The sequence below is a fragment of the Dermochelys coriacea genome, chromosome 7 (assembly GCF_009764565.3).
Source record: "Dermochelys coriacea isolate rDerCor1 chromosome 7, rDerCor1.pri.v4, whole genome shotgun sequence".
Classification (NCBI taxonomy): domain Eukaryota; kingdom Metazoa; phylum Chordata; order Testudines; family Dermochelyidae; genus Dermochelys; species Dermochelys coriacea.
The window spans coordinates 116,201,898-116,216,149 of NC_050074.1; the positions used below are offsets into that span (position 1 = coordinate 116,201,898).

Here is a 14,252-nt window from a genome sequence, read left to right on the forward strand (position 1 = left end):
TATTTAAAAATTCCTCCTGGATGGCAATTTAAGAACCAAAAAGGGGGACATGTCTGGGAAAATACGGGCATATGGTAACCCTACTAAAAGTCTACTACAAAGGTACAGAGAATATGTTACTTAACAGAAGATTGTGATGTTTGATACATTTCCTGCTTGTGTTTCATATTCTAATAAAAGTCTCACATTACTATGGACAGGACATTATTTCTGAATACTGTATATGCTGAATATTACATTAATGGTACTTTCATTTATTTGTTCCACAGGAATTTTCATATAACATTCAAAATTCTGTGACGTACCAGCTCTCTTGCTTCTTCTAGCTGTTTCTCCACATTTGCAACCATCTGCTTCTTCTCATCTAAAATAGAATTATGAAGAGAGAAATAAAATTTTGCTCTTCCCAGCAAAAAAAAAAAAAAAAAAAAAAAAAAAGTCATGTATACAATTTTAGAAAAAGCTTATCTGCGCTAGTTCTTAGTATCTGACACAAAGGAACCTTTTTGGTGTAAAATTAGTATATAAAATTGTGACATACTGAGGTGCAATCCAGATTAGTGAGGGGCTATGTCACTTCTGTCCTGCAACCTTGAGTGCCTTATAATACGTTGCTGGTAGTAGCTCCCACCAGGACCACTCACAAACAGCCTTCCAGCATGCAAGTCACACCCTGAGTATCTATGTGTAGCTGCAGCCTGCCAACCACACTTGGGTTACACTCTGGCTCTCACCAGCTGGGTGACCCCAACACACACCCAATCTCGGATTTCCCCCCTCAGAAATGTACGTCATATACTGTCCAGCAGTCCAAATATATGAAGTCCATTATTCCTTTAAGGTAATAATATACACGCAATTTATCACCCTAAATGGAGTTACCCAGAAACTTCAATTTAAACATACTGGATTAGATGAAACAATAAAACAAGTTTATTAACGACAAAGAGAGATTTTGAGTACAAGCAATGAGGTATAAAATTCAAAAATGATTACAAGAAAAGAAAGATAAAATGTTTTTTAGTGCCTAACTTAACAAATTACAGTATATTAAATTCAAGCTAAGTTTTTCATCACATTTCCAGCACTTACTGACCAAACTCCCATAGAGTTCAACAGCTCCTTTCGTCTCCTCAGGTGCAATGAGAGAGATGGACAAGGAGAGAGAGGAATGCCTTGAGGTGTTTGCCCCTCCTTTTTATAGTTTTAATCCCTCTCTGAAAAGCATTTCCAGCTGAGAACCAGGAGACAAGCAGTCTGCTAGAGGAAGGAGACTCCATGCTGTTTCTTTGATAAGATGCAGATTTCTTTGCCCCTTTCCCCCTTTCTTGCCAAAGCATGGCCACTTGGTAAGTAACGGCCCATCAGCTTTGTTGACACCTGGCTAGGGAGCCAGTCCTTTGTTTTTGAGAAACAGGTTTAACTACTCCCCAGACTTATCGGAGAAATGTGCTTCAGTCATGATTTCAGTTGATATTCATGTGAACAGGTGCCTGGGATGGGCCACAGTGCAAATGCCATACTCAGGACAGACTGCAAGAAATAAGGCAGAAAATTGCCAAAACTGGTAGTTTATTCTATAATTAGATTCACCAAGCCAGTAACAAGAGACCTCCTGCAGTAACACACCAGTTAACTACCTACTTTTCCTTTAGCTTCCATTGCATTACAATTGAACAAGTAATAGTAGAGCAAAGATACTTTTTAAGTTTACCATACAGTCCCCCTTAGGCATTCCAGCCTTTGGCTCCCAACCAGATAAAGAGGTCTAAAATTGAAAACCTAATTCATCATATGCGAGTTTCTTATTAATCCCAGAGGATCACACATATACCGTCAGGTCAATATGAATCACAGATCTTACCCAAATACGATGCTGTCAGCCAACCCTCAGAAAGCCAACTAAATATTTATTAATAAAAGAAAAGAAGGGAGTTATAAATGGTTAATAGATCATATACATACAAATGATTGCAAAGTCCTTATATCAGGTTTGAAGCAGTGATGGAATAGACTGCTGGCTTGTAAAGTCTTTCTGGTAACTTCCAAAAGATTGGAAGGTCTTCAGTCTATAGTTCAGGATGCTCCTTTTAGTTGTAAATCCACAGACCAGACAATTAGCGCAGGAAAAAAGAGGCAACATGGAGATGTCTCAAGTGTCTTTTTATATCCTCTGCCATGTGCATGGAAATAGATTGTCCCAAATGAAGCCCATAAACCTTGTGTGCAGAAAGTTACTGGCCCAAGATGGAGTCCAGGGTCACATGAGCATATCACCGTTTGCTGATTCACAGTATGTGGCCATTGGCCCCTTGCTGTCTGAAGCATCCTCAGGCAGACCTATCTGGGCGGGATGAGTTTCTTCTATGGCCCATTGTGAGAGCTGCATGTCCTTGATCGGCCATCAATACATAGCTGTCTAGACATGATGTAAATTTATCTAGAGGGTGTCATCCAGGAATATAAACACAGGTTTAAGATACAAGCACATAGCCAATATTCATAAACTTCAGATACAAAAGATGATACTTGCCTATAAACAGTATAATCATGCTTAGCAAAACAACTTTTCCATTAACACCTTACATGATTCATTTTGTATAAGATTTATGGAAATTATGTAACAGTGATATAAATTTTCAGCTTTCTTATATACAACATCACAGTTCATAACTTTATACATGATGGTGCTACATGCATTTTACTGATTAGTAAGACTGAGTTTGTCACAGATTCTGTGACTTTCTGGGACCTTCGTGACTTCCGCAGTGGCCGATGTGGCTGGCTCAGGGGCTGCCTAAGCCCCTGGGTCAGGCATACCTGCTGCTGCTGGGGCAGTCTTGGGCCACCGTGTTCCCCCTTCCCCAACAACAACAGGAGTTTGGATGTGGGAGGGTTCTCAGGGATGGGGCACAGGAAGGAGTGAGGGCTCAGAGCGGCACATATCTGGTGGAGGAGGGGGGCTCCTGAAAGCGGCAACATCCCACGGATCCTAGGTGGGGGCGCAGCCAGGGGGCTCAGCACACTGCCTCTGCCTGCAGGCACCGGCCCCCTCAGCTCCAATTGGCCATGATTCCTGGCCAACTGGAGCTGCAAAGCCAGGGCCTTCAGCTAGGAGCTGAGGGAGGGGGATATCGCCACTTCCAGGGAGGCGCAGAGCCAGGCGGGGAGACTGACAGCCCTGCTGACCGCGCCCCCCGCTCCCAGCACCAGCAGGTGTATTGGGTCGCCGCCGCCACCCCCCCCCCACGAGCACCCTCAGAGCCCCTACAAGCCACCACCCCCCCCCAAGCACCTGCAGTGCCCCCCCGGGCCACCCCTCCCACCAAGATTTAGTCAAGGGTATACAGTACACGTCATGGACAGGTCTTTGGACACGGGCTTTCAATTTTTTTTTTTTTATTGCCCATGACTTGTCCATGACTTACTAAAAATACCCGTGACTAAAATGTAGCCTTACTGATTAGCACGTTACGAGTTTTCAAATGATGCCTCACGTGACATGCCTTGTACAAAGTTTATTACAGTTGTGTATAGGGTGTGAATACAGGGGTGCATTCTGTCCCCATGGACTGGAACTAAACCAGGGTCCTCTCACTTCAAGAGAAGGCAAGAGGCTTTTAACACCAGAGCTAAGGGAGATGATCTTCTTATTAGTATTACTAATAAATCCATTATCTCTGCGTGGGTCAGCCATGACACAACAACACGACACAAACATGTACACAAAGCCCACACACCAACTGTACAATAAAATGTTAAATTAGTAAATTTTAAAAGGGTGAAAGACAGTTAAGAACTATGCAGTCAGCTACAGAAGCCATCAGGGTCTCCTTCACAGAAGTGAACTTGCCAGATCCCCAGAAAAGCACTGTAGCCCAGCCAGTCTTCAAAAACAACACCCACTGCAAAAGACCTTTCTAACTTTCAACTAGTCTCAAACATTAGGCAAAAATCAAGTAAGCAGTGACAACCCAGATCCAGCTAGACCAATGGCAAAATTCCAAGGATTCCCCCCCTCCCATGCTCATTCTAAAACATTCTTCTTTTTTCAACATTGTAGAAAATGGTATTGTCCTGTCTAATTAACATAGCCGACAAAAAAAGCAGAACACTAGAGTAACTGCAACTTTTCCTCTTTACAGCGATGTCTGAGGCTTTGTGTTAACAAAAACAGTTTTTACCATATAGCTTTAGTTTTTTCAGCGCGAGTTGCCTTGTGTTCACAAATGATGTTTTCTCACTTCATCTTGATTTTTATCCCATTATATATATAATGGATATAATTAATCCAATTTGGAAGTGACAACTATTTCAGAATGAGTTATACCACTGTAAGAGTCATGGGGAAGCATCCCCAGTTTGAGTGATCACTTCAGGTAGCCCTCCCACTATTCATTCACTCTGCATTACCTCACATCTGGATTGTTACTCTATGTGGTTACCTGTGCACCTTCCACTGCTCCAGGTTCATCCTGACTGGAGACACTCCCCCGCCACCCCTTTGTTTACAATTCACTCATGTCAAGGTCACAGACACCACTTCCTCATGATCCCATCAGGAAAGGGATTCCTTGCCCTCGGGGTAGAGGAGAAAATTCAGTCTCATCTTTCCAGTAGCTGCCAGAAAGCAAAGATCTACCATTAGAGCAAATACTGAAGAAGGGGTGTTCCCAGACCACACATCAGGGAAAGCCAAAAAGCTGCAAAAGAATTGCAAAGTCACCAAAGACAAATACCAGATCTCCAGTAACATTCCTAGCACATGTGTATACTCTGAGGAGCTGGACGTGATTTTTGCCCGAGATGCCATCGCAGAATCCCAGTAAATTTTGGAGAGTTTGGCCATGATCTGTGATGAGGTAGAAACTTTTCAAAAACCATACAGCCAACCACAGACCCTGACCAGGAGCAAATGAACCGGACAGCCAAGATCTCATCAGTATGCCTGAAAACAAGCTGGAGAAGCCAGTGACGACCCAATCAGAGACATGGATGGATAGGAGGAAGGCTGTCCGCCTGCAACTGAGAAGACCTGGATTCAATTTCTGCTCCACTACAGACTTCCTGTGTGACTTTGGGCAAGTCACTTAGGGTATCCGCTACACAGTAAAAAGAGACCTGGGCAGCAAATCTCAGAGCCCAGGTCAATGTCCTCAGGCTCAGACTGTGGAGCTAAAATAGCAATGTAGATGTTTGGACTCAAGCTAGAGCCTGGGCTCTGAAACTGAATAAAGGGAAGGGTATTGAATCCCAGGCTCCAATACACTGCTATTTTTAGCCCTACAGCCCCAGCCCAGGACAGTTGAGCTGTCTGCTGAGCTCTGAGACTCACTGCCACAGGTCTTTTTTTGCTGTGTCAATGTTCCCCAAGTCACTTTGTGCCTCAGTTTCCCATCTGTAAAAATCACTTTCCTACTTCACAGGGGAGGATAAATACATTGAAGAGATTGTGAGGTGCTCAAATAGTAAAATAACTGGGGCATAAGATACCTCATGAGACCCAGACAAAAACAGTGACAATGCTGGGTAGGGAACCGCATCCAAAAAAAAAAATCTTAGTGGGCTGTATCACAATTATCTGTCCTCTAGGTTCCTATAGCCCCTCTAAACCAGCTTTTTCTTCCAGGGACTGATTGCACATTACTGGTTCTGGTGGATTTTACAACACATTTCCACAACACATTCCACCTCTGGGCAACACCTTCCGTCCTCTGCTCACTCTGCTTTTCTCTAGCCCCCACAACATGCCCAGAACAGTGCCAGGCTGGAGAATGAAAAGTAATCTCCTCCCCTCACCCAGTCTTCCACACAAATATATTTAAGCTGGTGCTTCCAGAAAAGGGCACTATCACTTCCCTTCCCCATGCACTTGATGTTTCCAATCCCTAGTCCTCAACCACCTCTGCTTGTCCTTCTAGAGCTGAGCAAGATGGTGACCAAGCAAAGAAAAAATTCATTTCATTACAAAAAACAGGAAAGTTTCTAAAGATCCTGGCCCCATGGTACTTTCCAAACCATCCTACATTATGGTAAACAAGCCAGCCATAATGACCAAGAAGGTCTTGTATAATCATGGATAACTTTCTCTTTCTGTTGATTAATTCCAATGCCTGGTGGTGGGGTCAGGCATGTGGCTCCCATCAATGGCCCCTATGCAATATGGAAACGACAAATGTTCAAAGTCATCAATAATAAATAATAAAAATAATTTCCAAAGTTTATTATCCAGAATAGTAGCATCCTCTTAATAATAGCATACACTTCCATGACTACCACACCAGCAGTAGATTTACCAACACCAAATCGGTCAGCTTCTGACCGCCAGCAATCGAGGTGTTGAGGCTTCCAGACGGGGTGACGGCCATATGCCATTCCACACTGAAGAAGTCACTGGTGATCTAGCATTGCAAGCTGAGGATGAGGTCTGGGCAGGTTTCCAGAAAAGCGGCCTCTGCATCCTCAAGTTCTGCAGCCGCTGCTGGTCAACCCAAGTCTGCAAGAGTGTCCTGTCTCACCAGTCAGTACAGGCTGGCTGAGCCCAGAAGTGGTGCTCTACTGAATAAAGCCAATTCCGGAAAAGGTCATGCAGAAGCAATGGCCAGGTTTCACCCTCTTGCTCCTCCATCAGCACCTGCATAGCATCATGGTGATTCCTGTGGTGACATCTCCTCCAAAGCCTGCATGAATTCCAATACAGCTGGAGCACCCTGTTTGCGTTAATGATGGTCAGAATCATCATCCTCAGCAGTACTTTCTTCGTGCTGCCTGACAGCAGTTTGAAAAAAAATATATTTTTTTTTAAATTCAGTTTGAAAATGATGCTGGCAAGATGTCTATTGCCTCCACTGCCAACCACATGCAGATAAAAATCAACTGTGTCTCATTTCTGTGCACAAACAATCAGCGCCATTATAAGGATTTCACAATGCATACAAGACATTTATATGGAAAATGCAAGTGATGTCAAAAGAATTTAAATATACTAGATTAGGGACATTTCTCAACCAATATAATGGTCTCCATTTAACTTTTGTTAGCAATTGGCTTTCACCAATCAGCTTGTTCTTTAACTTCTTAAATTACTGCTTACTAATAAAAACCCTAAATGCTTAAAGGTTTTACAATAGGTTTTCTAACAATGTTAATCCTCTATCACTAATTTTAGATTGTGAACAGTAATATTTCACCAAGAAAATCTTAATTTGAACCAGAAGTAGCTTTGATTTTTTTAATTTTATAATGTCATTGGTGAATGGCTGGAAAAATACATTAATCTTCCTGGTACAACGTCAATTGTTCAAATAGAAAGAATACATAAATGACAGTCATTTTAAAACAAAGTTTACCCTGAGAAGTGACCAAAGAAGAAATCTGCTCCCTGAATGTATTCAGGATTGTATCTGCTTAGTAAGACATGTTTTAAATCACATTTTACTCCCATCTTATTCTGTTCCCTCAAATTCTTATGATGTACCTAATACCATCATAGCCCTGCAAAGGCATCACATCTATCAGAAAGAGGGCTGTCTGTAGGCTCAGGAAAATAATGCAAAACCAGTTTACATGTGGTTTACCAGTTTACAGCTTAAGTATTACAATTCTTTAAAAAAAAAAAAAAGATTTTAAATAAAAGTTTGAGTCCTACCAAAAATGACAATTTAGGCCCTTCCCTCCCCCCATAACTAGCAAATAGGTAAATAGATTTTTCAAGTCCTGAAATAACTAATCCTTACAACACCCAAGTAAAGATGACAAGCAGGATTTCCTCTTTCATTTAATACAAAAGAAAAAAGCACACCCACGAACATGATACAGTTCTGTGGTGACCTAAAATCCTATTTTCGACATCTCTGACTCAAGGAATATTTCCAACACACCTCTGACCAACATATTAACCCACAGAGACCTTCCTACCAACACAACAAAAAGAAGGATTCTGGGTGGACTCCTCCTGAAGGTTGGAACAGCAGATTGGACTTCTACACAGAGTGCTTCCGCCCACGTGCATGGGCTGAAATTGTGGAAAAGCAGCATCACTTGCCCCATAACCTCAGCCGTGCAGAACACGATGCCATCCACAGCCTCAGAAACAACTCTGACATCATAATCAAAAAGGCTGACAAAGGAGGTGCTATCGTCATCATGAATAGGTCGGAATATGAACAAGAGGCTACTAGGCAGCTCTCCAACACCACTTTCTACAAGCCATTACCCTCTGATCCCACTGAAGGTTACCAAAAGAAACTACAGCATTTGCTCAAGAAACTCCCTGAAAAAGCACAAGAACAAATCCGCACAGACACAGGGGGATGAGGTGGATGAGGCTTTCTTCCGGCAACTCACGGAAGCTACTAGATCGCATGCCCTGATTCTCATGGGTGACTTTAATTTTCCTGATATCTGCTGGGAGAGCAATACAGCGGTGCATAGACAATCCAGGAAGTTTTTGGAAAGCGTAGGGGACAATTTCCTGGTGCAAGTGCTAGGGGAGCCAACTAGGGGGAGCGCTTTTCTCGACCTGCTGCTCACAAACCGGGTAGAATTAGTGGGGGAAGCAAAAGTGGATGGGAATCTGGGAGGCAGTGACCATGAGTTGGTTGAGTTCAGGATCCTGACGCAGGGAAGAAAGGTAAGCAGCAGGATACGGACCCTGGACTTCAGGAAAGCAGACTTTGACTCCCTCAGGGAACAGATGGCCAGGATCCCCTGGGGGACTAACATGAAAGGGAAGGGAGTCCAGGAGAGCTGGCTGTATTTCAAGGAATCCCTGTTGAGGTTACAGGGACAAACCATCCCGATGAGTCGAAAGAATAGTAAATATGGCAGGCGACCAGCTTGGCTTAATGGTGAAATCCTAGCGGATCTTAAACATAAAAAAGAAGCTTACAAGAAGTGGAAGGTTGGACATATGACCAGGGAAGAGTATAAAAATATTGCTCGGGCATGTAGGAAAGATATCAGGAGGGCCAAATCGCACCTGGAGCTGCAGCTAGCAAGAGATGTCAAGAGTAACAAGAAGGGTTTCTTCAGGTATGTTGGCAACAAGAAGAAAGCCAAGGAAAGTGTGGGCCCCTTACTGAATGAGGGAGGCAAGCTAGTGACAGAGGATGTGGAAAAAGCTAATGTACTCAATGCTTTTTTTGCCTCTGTTTTCACTAACAAGGTCAGCTCCCAGACTGCTGTGCTGGGCAACACAAAATGGGGAAGAGATGGCCAGCCCTCTGTAGAGATAGAGGTGGTTAGGGACTATTTAGAAATGCTGGACGTGCACAAGTCCATGGGGCCGGACGAATTGCATCCGAGAGTGCTGAAGGAATTGGCGGCTGTGATTGCAGAGCCCTTGGCCATTATCTTTGAAAACTCGTGGCGAACGGGGGAAGTCCCGGATGACTGGAAAAAGGCTAATGTAGTGCCCATCTTTAAAAAAGGGAAGAAGGAGGATCCTGGGAACTACAGGCCGGTCAGCCTCACCTCAGTCCCTGGAAAAATCATGGAGCAGGTCCTCAAAGAATCAATCCTGAAGCACTTAGAGGAGAGGAAAGTGATCAGGAACAGTCAGCATGGATTCACCAAGGGAAGGTCATGCCTGACTAATCTAATCGCCTTTTATGATGAGATTACTGGTTCTGTGGATGAAGGGAAAGCAGTGGATGTATTGTTTCTTGACTTTAGCAAAGCTTTTGACACGGTCTCCCACAGCATTCTTGTCAGCAAGTTAAGGAAGTATGGGCTGGATGAATGCACTCTAAGGTGGGTAGAAAGCTGGCTAGATTGTCGGGCTCAACGGGTAGTGATCAATGGCTCCATGTCTAGTTGGCAGCCGGTGTCAAGTGGAGTGCCCCAGGGGTCGGTCCTGGGGCCCGTTTTGTTCAATATCTTCATAAATGATCTGGAGGATGGTGTGGATTGCACTCTCAGCAAATTTGCGGATGATACTAAACTGGGAGGAGTGGTAGATACGCTGGAGGGGAGGGATAGGATACAGAAGGACCTAGACAAATTGGAGGATTGGGCCAAAAGAAATCTAATGAGGTTCAATAAGGATAAGTGCAGGGTCCTGCACTTAGGATGGAAGAATCCAATGCACCGCTACAGACTAGGGACCGAATGGCTCGGCAGCAGTTCTGCGGAAAAGGACCTAGGGGTGACAGTGGACGAGAAGCTGGATATGAGTCAGCAGTGTGCCCTTGTTGCCAAGAAGGCCAATGGCATTTTGGGATGTATAAGTAGGGGCATAGCGAGCAGATCGAGGGACGTGATCGTTCCCCTCTATTCGACACTGGTGAGGCCTCATCTGGAGTACTGTGTCCAGTTTTGGGCCCCACACTACAGGAAGGATGTGGATAAATTGGAAAGAGTACAACGAAGGGCAACGAAAATGATTAGGGGTCTAGAGCACATGACTTATGAGGAGAGGCTGAGGGAGCTGGGATTGTTTAGTCTGCAGAAGAGAAGAATGAGGGGGGATTTGATAGCTGCTTTCAACTACCTGAAAGGGGGTTTCAAAGAGGATGGCTCTAGACTGTTCTCAATGGTAGCAGATGACAGAACGAGGAGTAATGGTCTCAAGTTGCAATGGGGGAGGTTTAGATTGGATATTAGGAAAAACTTTTTCACTAAGAGGGTGGTGAAACACTGGAATGCGTTACCTAGGGAGGTGGTAGAATCTCCTTCCTTAGAGGTTTTTAAGGTCAGGCTTGACAAAGCCCTGGCTGGGATGATTTAACTGGGACTTGGTCCTGCTTTGAGCAGGGGGTTGGACTAGATGACCTTCTGGGGTCCCTTCCAACCCTGATATTCTATGATTCTATGATTCCTGGAACCCCAACCTGGGGTATTCTATCTGCTACCCAAGATCCATAAACCTGGAAATCCTGGACGCCCCATCATCTCAGGCATTGGCACCCTGACAGCAGGATTGTCTAGCTATGTAGACTCCCTCCTCAGACCCTACGCTACCAGCACTACCAGCTATCTATGATTTCAACAATTTTCCTCCCACCATCAACCTCAGCCTGGACCAGTCCACACAAGAGATCCACTTCCTGGACACTACATTGCTAATAAGCGATGGTCACATAAACACCACCCTATACTGGAAACCTACTGACCGCTATTCCTACCTACATGCCTCCAGCTTTCACCCAGATCACGCCACACAATCCGTTGTCTACAGCCAAGCTCTATGATACAACCGCATTTGCTCCAACCCCTCAGACAGAGACAAACACCTACAAGATCTCTATCAAGCATTCTTACAACTACAATAGCCACCTGCTGAAGTGAAGAAACAGATTGACAGAGCCAGAAGAGTACCCAGAAGTCACCTACTACAGGACAGGCCCAACAAAGAAAATAACAAAACGCCACTAGCCATCACCTTCAGCCCCCAACTAAAACCTCTCCAACGCATCATCAAGGATCTACAACCTATCCTGAAGGACGACCCATCACTCTCACAGATCTTGGGAGACAGGCCAGTCCTTGCTTACAAACAGCCCCCCAACCTGAAGCAAATACTCACCAGCAACCACACACCACACAACAGAACCACTAACCCAGGAACCTATCCTTGCAACAAAGCCCGTTGCCAACTCTGTCCACATATCTATTCAGGGGACACCATCATAGGGCCTAATCACATCAACCACACTATCAGAGGCTCGTTCACCTCCGCATCTACCAATGTGATATATGCCATCATGTGCCAGCAATGCCCCTCTGCCATGTACATTGGTCAAACTGGACAGTCTCTACATAAAAGAATAAAGGGACACAGACCAGACATCAAGAATTATAACATTCAAAAACCAGTCGGAGAACACTTCAATCTCTTTGGTCAATCAATTACAGACTTAAGAGTGGCAATTCTTCAACTTCAAAAACAGACTCCAACAAGAGACTGCTGAACTGGAAATTAACTTAGGCTTGAATAGAGACTGGGAGGGGATGGGTCATTACACAAAGTAAAATTATTTCCCCATGTTATTCCCCCCCCTCCACTGTTCCTCAGACGTTCTTGTCAACTGCTGGAAATGGCCCACCTTGATTATCAATACAAAAGGTTTTCTTCCTCCCCCGCTGGTAATACCTCATCTTAAGTGATCACTCTCCTTACAGTGTGCATGATAACACCCATCATTTCATGTTCTCTGTGTATATAAATCATCTCCCCACTGTATTTTCCACTGAATGCATCCGATGAAGTGAGCTATAGCTCACGAAAGCTTGTGCTCAAATAAATTTGTTAGTCTCTAAGGTGCCACAAGTACTCCTTTTCTTTTTGCGAATACAGAGTAACACGGCTGCTACTCTGAAACCTGCCAAAGAAAACTGAAGAAGAGGTTGAGAGACTGTTTGGCTACAAATATATAGCATGCCAAGGGAAAGTATCAGAATTCAGACAACAGACAGTGTTGAAAGAATGTAATGGTTTTAGCACCTAGATGCTAGAGCTCTAGAAAAGCATCATCAGTCAGGGGACATTCTCCTTTGGCTCAAGCAGCCAAACTGCTATTAGTATATTTTTGATTCACATCCTAGGAGGGACAGAGTTCTCAGACACTAAGGAACATTAATAAAACATATGAAGCCATCAGCTTAATTTCCTTAAGACATGCTGGGGCTTCACAGAAACCTATTTAGAAGACACTTCCATGATCCAACTTTTCTGGGGCTTTTCTAAAGCAATTTTCCTTCACAGAAGATATTTCTTCCTCAAGAAGTCTTTTGTTCGTATGGCTCGTTGGTTCCATAATACCACACGGCCTTTGTTAAGTTCCCAGCTGGGACACTTATGTATTGTGACAATAAGGACTGTTCGTTGAGTCATCCTTCTAAACGAAACAATAGTATCCCAACATCTGCTAAATTCTTGAATGCTGAGAAAAAATTAACCAGAAGTCCTCCTATTCAAATTAATTCAAAGGGAAGCTTCTAGCAGGTCCATCTCGTGCAGCAGAAGGAAACAAGGAGGTCAGCAGGATTCAGGAGCTCTGCCATATAAAGGAAATTTGTATTATGTAGAAGCAGCACTACCACACCCTCCACCCCCATCCTCTTGTTTTCAGAGTGGGGGGAGAGGACCATTAGCACAGTCTTTCCCAAAAGCCTGCTGAACCACACCACTTCACATGTATCTCTACTCATCTTGTCGTATTCTTTTTAGTTGAACAATTGACATTATGCTAGGAAGATTAATGTATTTATCCAGCCAGTCTCCAATGATGTTATGAAATTACAAAAAATCAAAGCCATTTCTTGTACTGTGATAGTATCTACATAGCATCCAATCACAGACTAGGACCTTGTTGTGCTAGATGCTGTACAACCACAGAGCAATGCCTTTTTAAACAACATACTCTATATTAGCCAGAAAGTTATGACCCATTATGGAGAAGATCAAATAATATGCTCTCAATGGACCCTTTCTGCTAGCTTTTAAAAATCCGTGCATCCATGGTGACCAAAATACCTTTCCACTTGTGACCAGAGTGCAAACTGAGCTACTGTCCCCTTCCTGAGCCTGCACGCAGCGCTCCAGTGCATCTGCTGCTGCTCAGACCTCCCCCCACCAAAGGAAAAGACGTTTCATGTTTAGCAGACCCTTACTAACTACGGTCTGACAAAGAAAGGAGGACACTCCGATGCAATATTGGGGCAGGTCCTGATACGAAACCCTCGTCCCTCCGCGCGGTGGAAGGCGGCCGGTGCCTCACCCGGGGAGGAGCCCCAGACCCTCTCAGATAACGAGGTGTCCGGGATACGTGCTCGGCCCCCGTCACAGGGGCTGAAGCTAGGTCCCTCCCCGCCTACCCCCCTCACGCACACGCCGGCCCGCCCCGCCGGCCAGTCTTCCCCCGACCAGCCCCCCGCGCACCCAGCCCCCTCACTCACCGCCCAGCAGCTTGGGCACCTTCCCGATCCTGCCCGTGATCTCCGCTGTCAACACCGCGAAGTCCTGCTCGTAGCCCTCGAAGTCGTTGGACATGATAGCGGCAGGGGGCCCGGGTCCGGAGACGGGGGCGGTAAGGAGAAGCCGGCCTCAGCTGCTCTCGGCCAAGAGGCTTCCGCGTTGTGCCGCAGCCAAAAGCGTCCCTCCCGGCATCGGCAACCCCCGACAATGGTTCCGGCCCTGGCCCAGACCCCGCCCCGATGCCGCCTTCCCCTGGAGCGCTGAGAGCTGCCCATCCCCCTCCCGCTGCGTCCCTGACCCGGGCCCAGGGAATAGCCGTCCCCTCAGGGGGTCA

At 45.0% G+C, this 14,252-nt stretch overlaps 1 protein-coding gene across 17 annotated transcripts in view; it reads right to left on the reverse strand.

Moving 5' to 3' along the window:
* Window positions 1–14,161, reverse strand: part of VTI1A (vesicle transport through interaction with t-SNAREs 1A) — a 362,693-nt gene extending 348,532 nt beyond the window's left edge. For 3 of the 17 annotated variants that reach the window (XM_043519147.1, XM_038410869.2, XM_043519146.1), the window contains exons 1-2: window positions 13,900–14,120; window positions 306–364 (exon numbers count right to left, since the gene is read on the reverse strand). In XM_043519147.1, the coding sequence (XP_043375082.1) occupies window positions 306–364; window positions 13,900–13,993 (153 nt within the window). In that variant the 5' untranslated portion in view covers window positions 13,994–14,120. Of the gene's footprint in view, window positions 1–305; window positions 365–13,899 lie in introns of all 17 variants that reach the window. The other 14 variants (XM_038410870.2, XM_043519149.1, XM_043519148.1 and 11 more) reach the window with 8 other exon arrangements.
* Window positions 14,162–14,252: the final 91 nt, after the last annotated feature.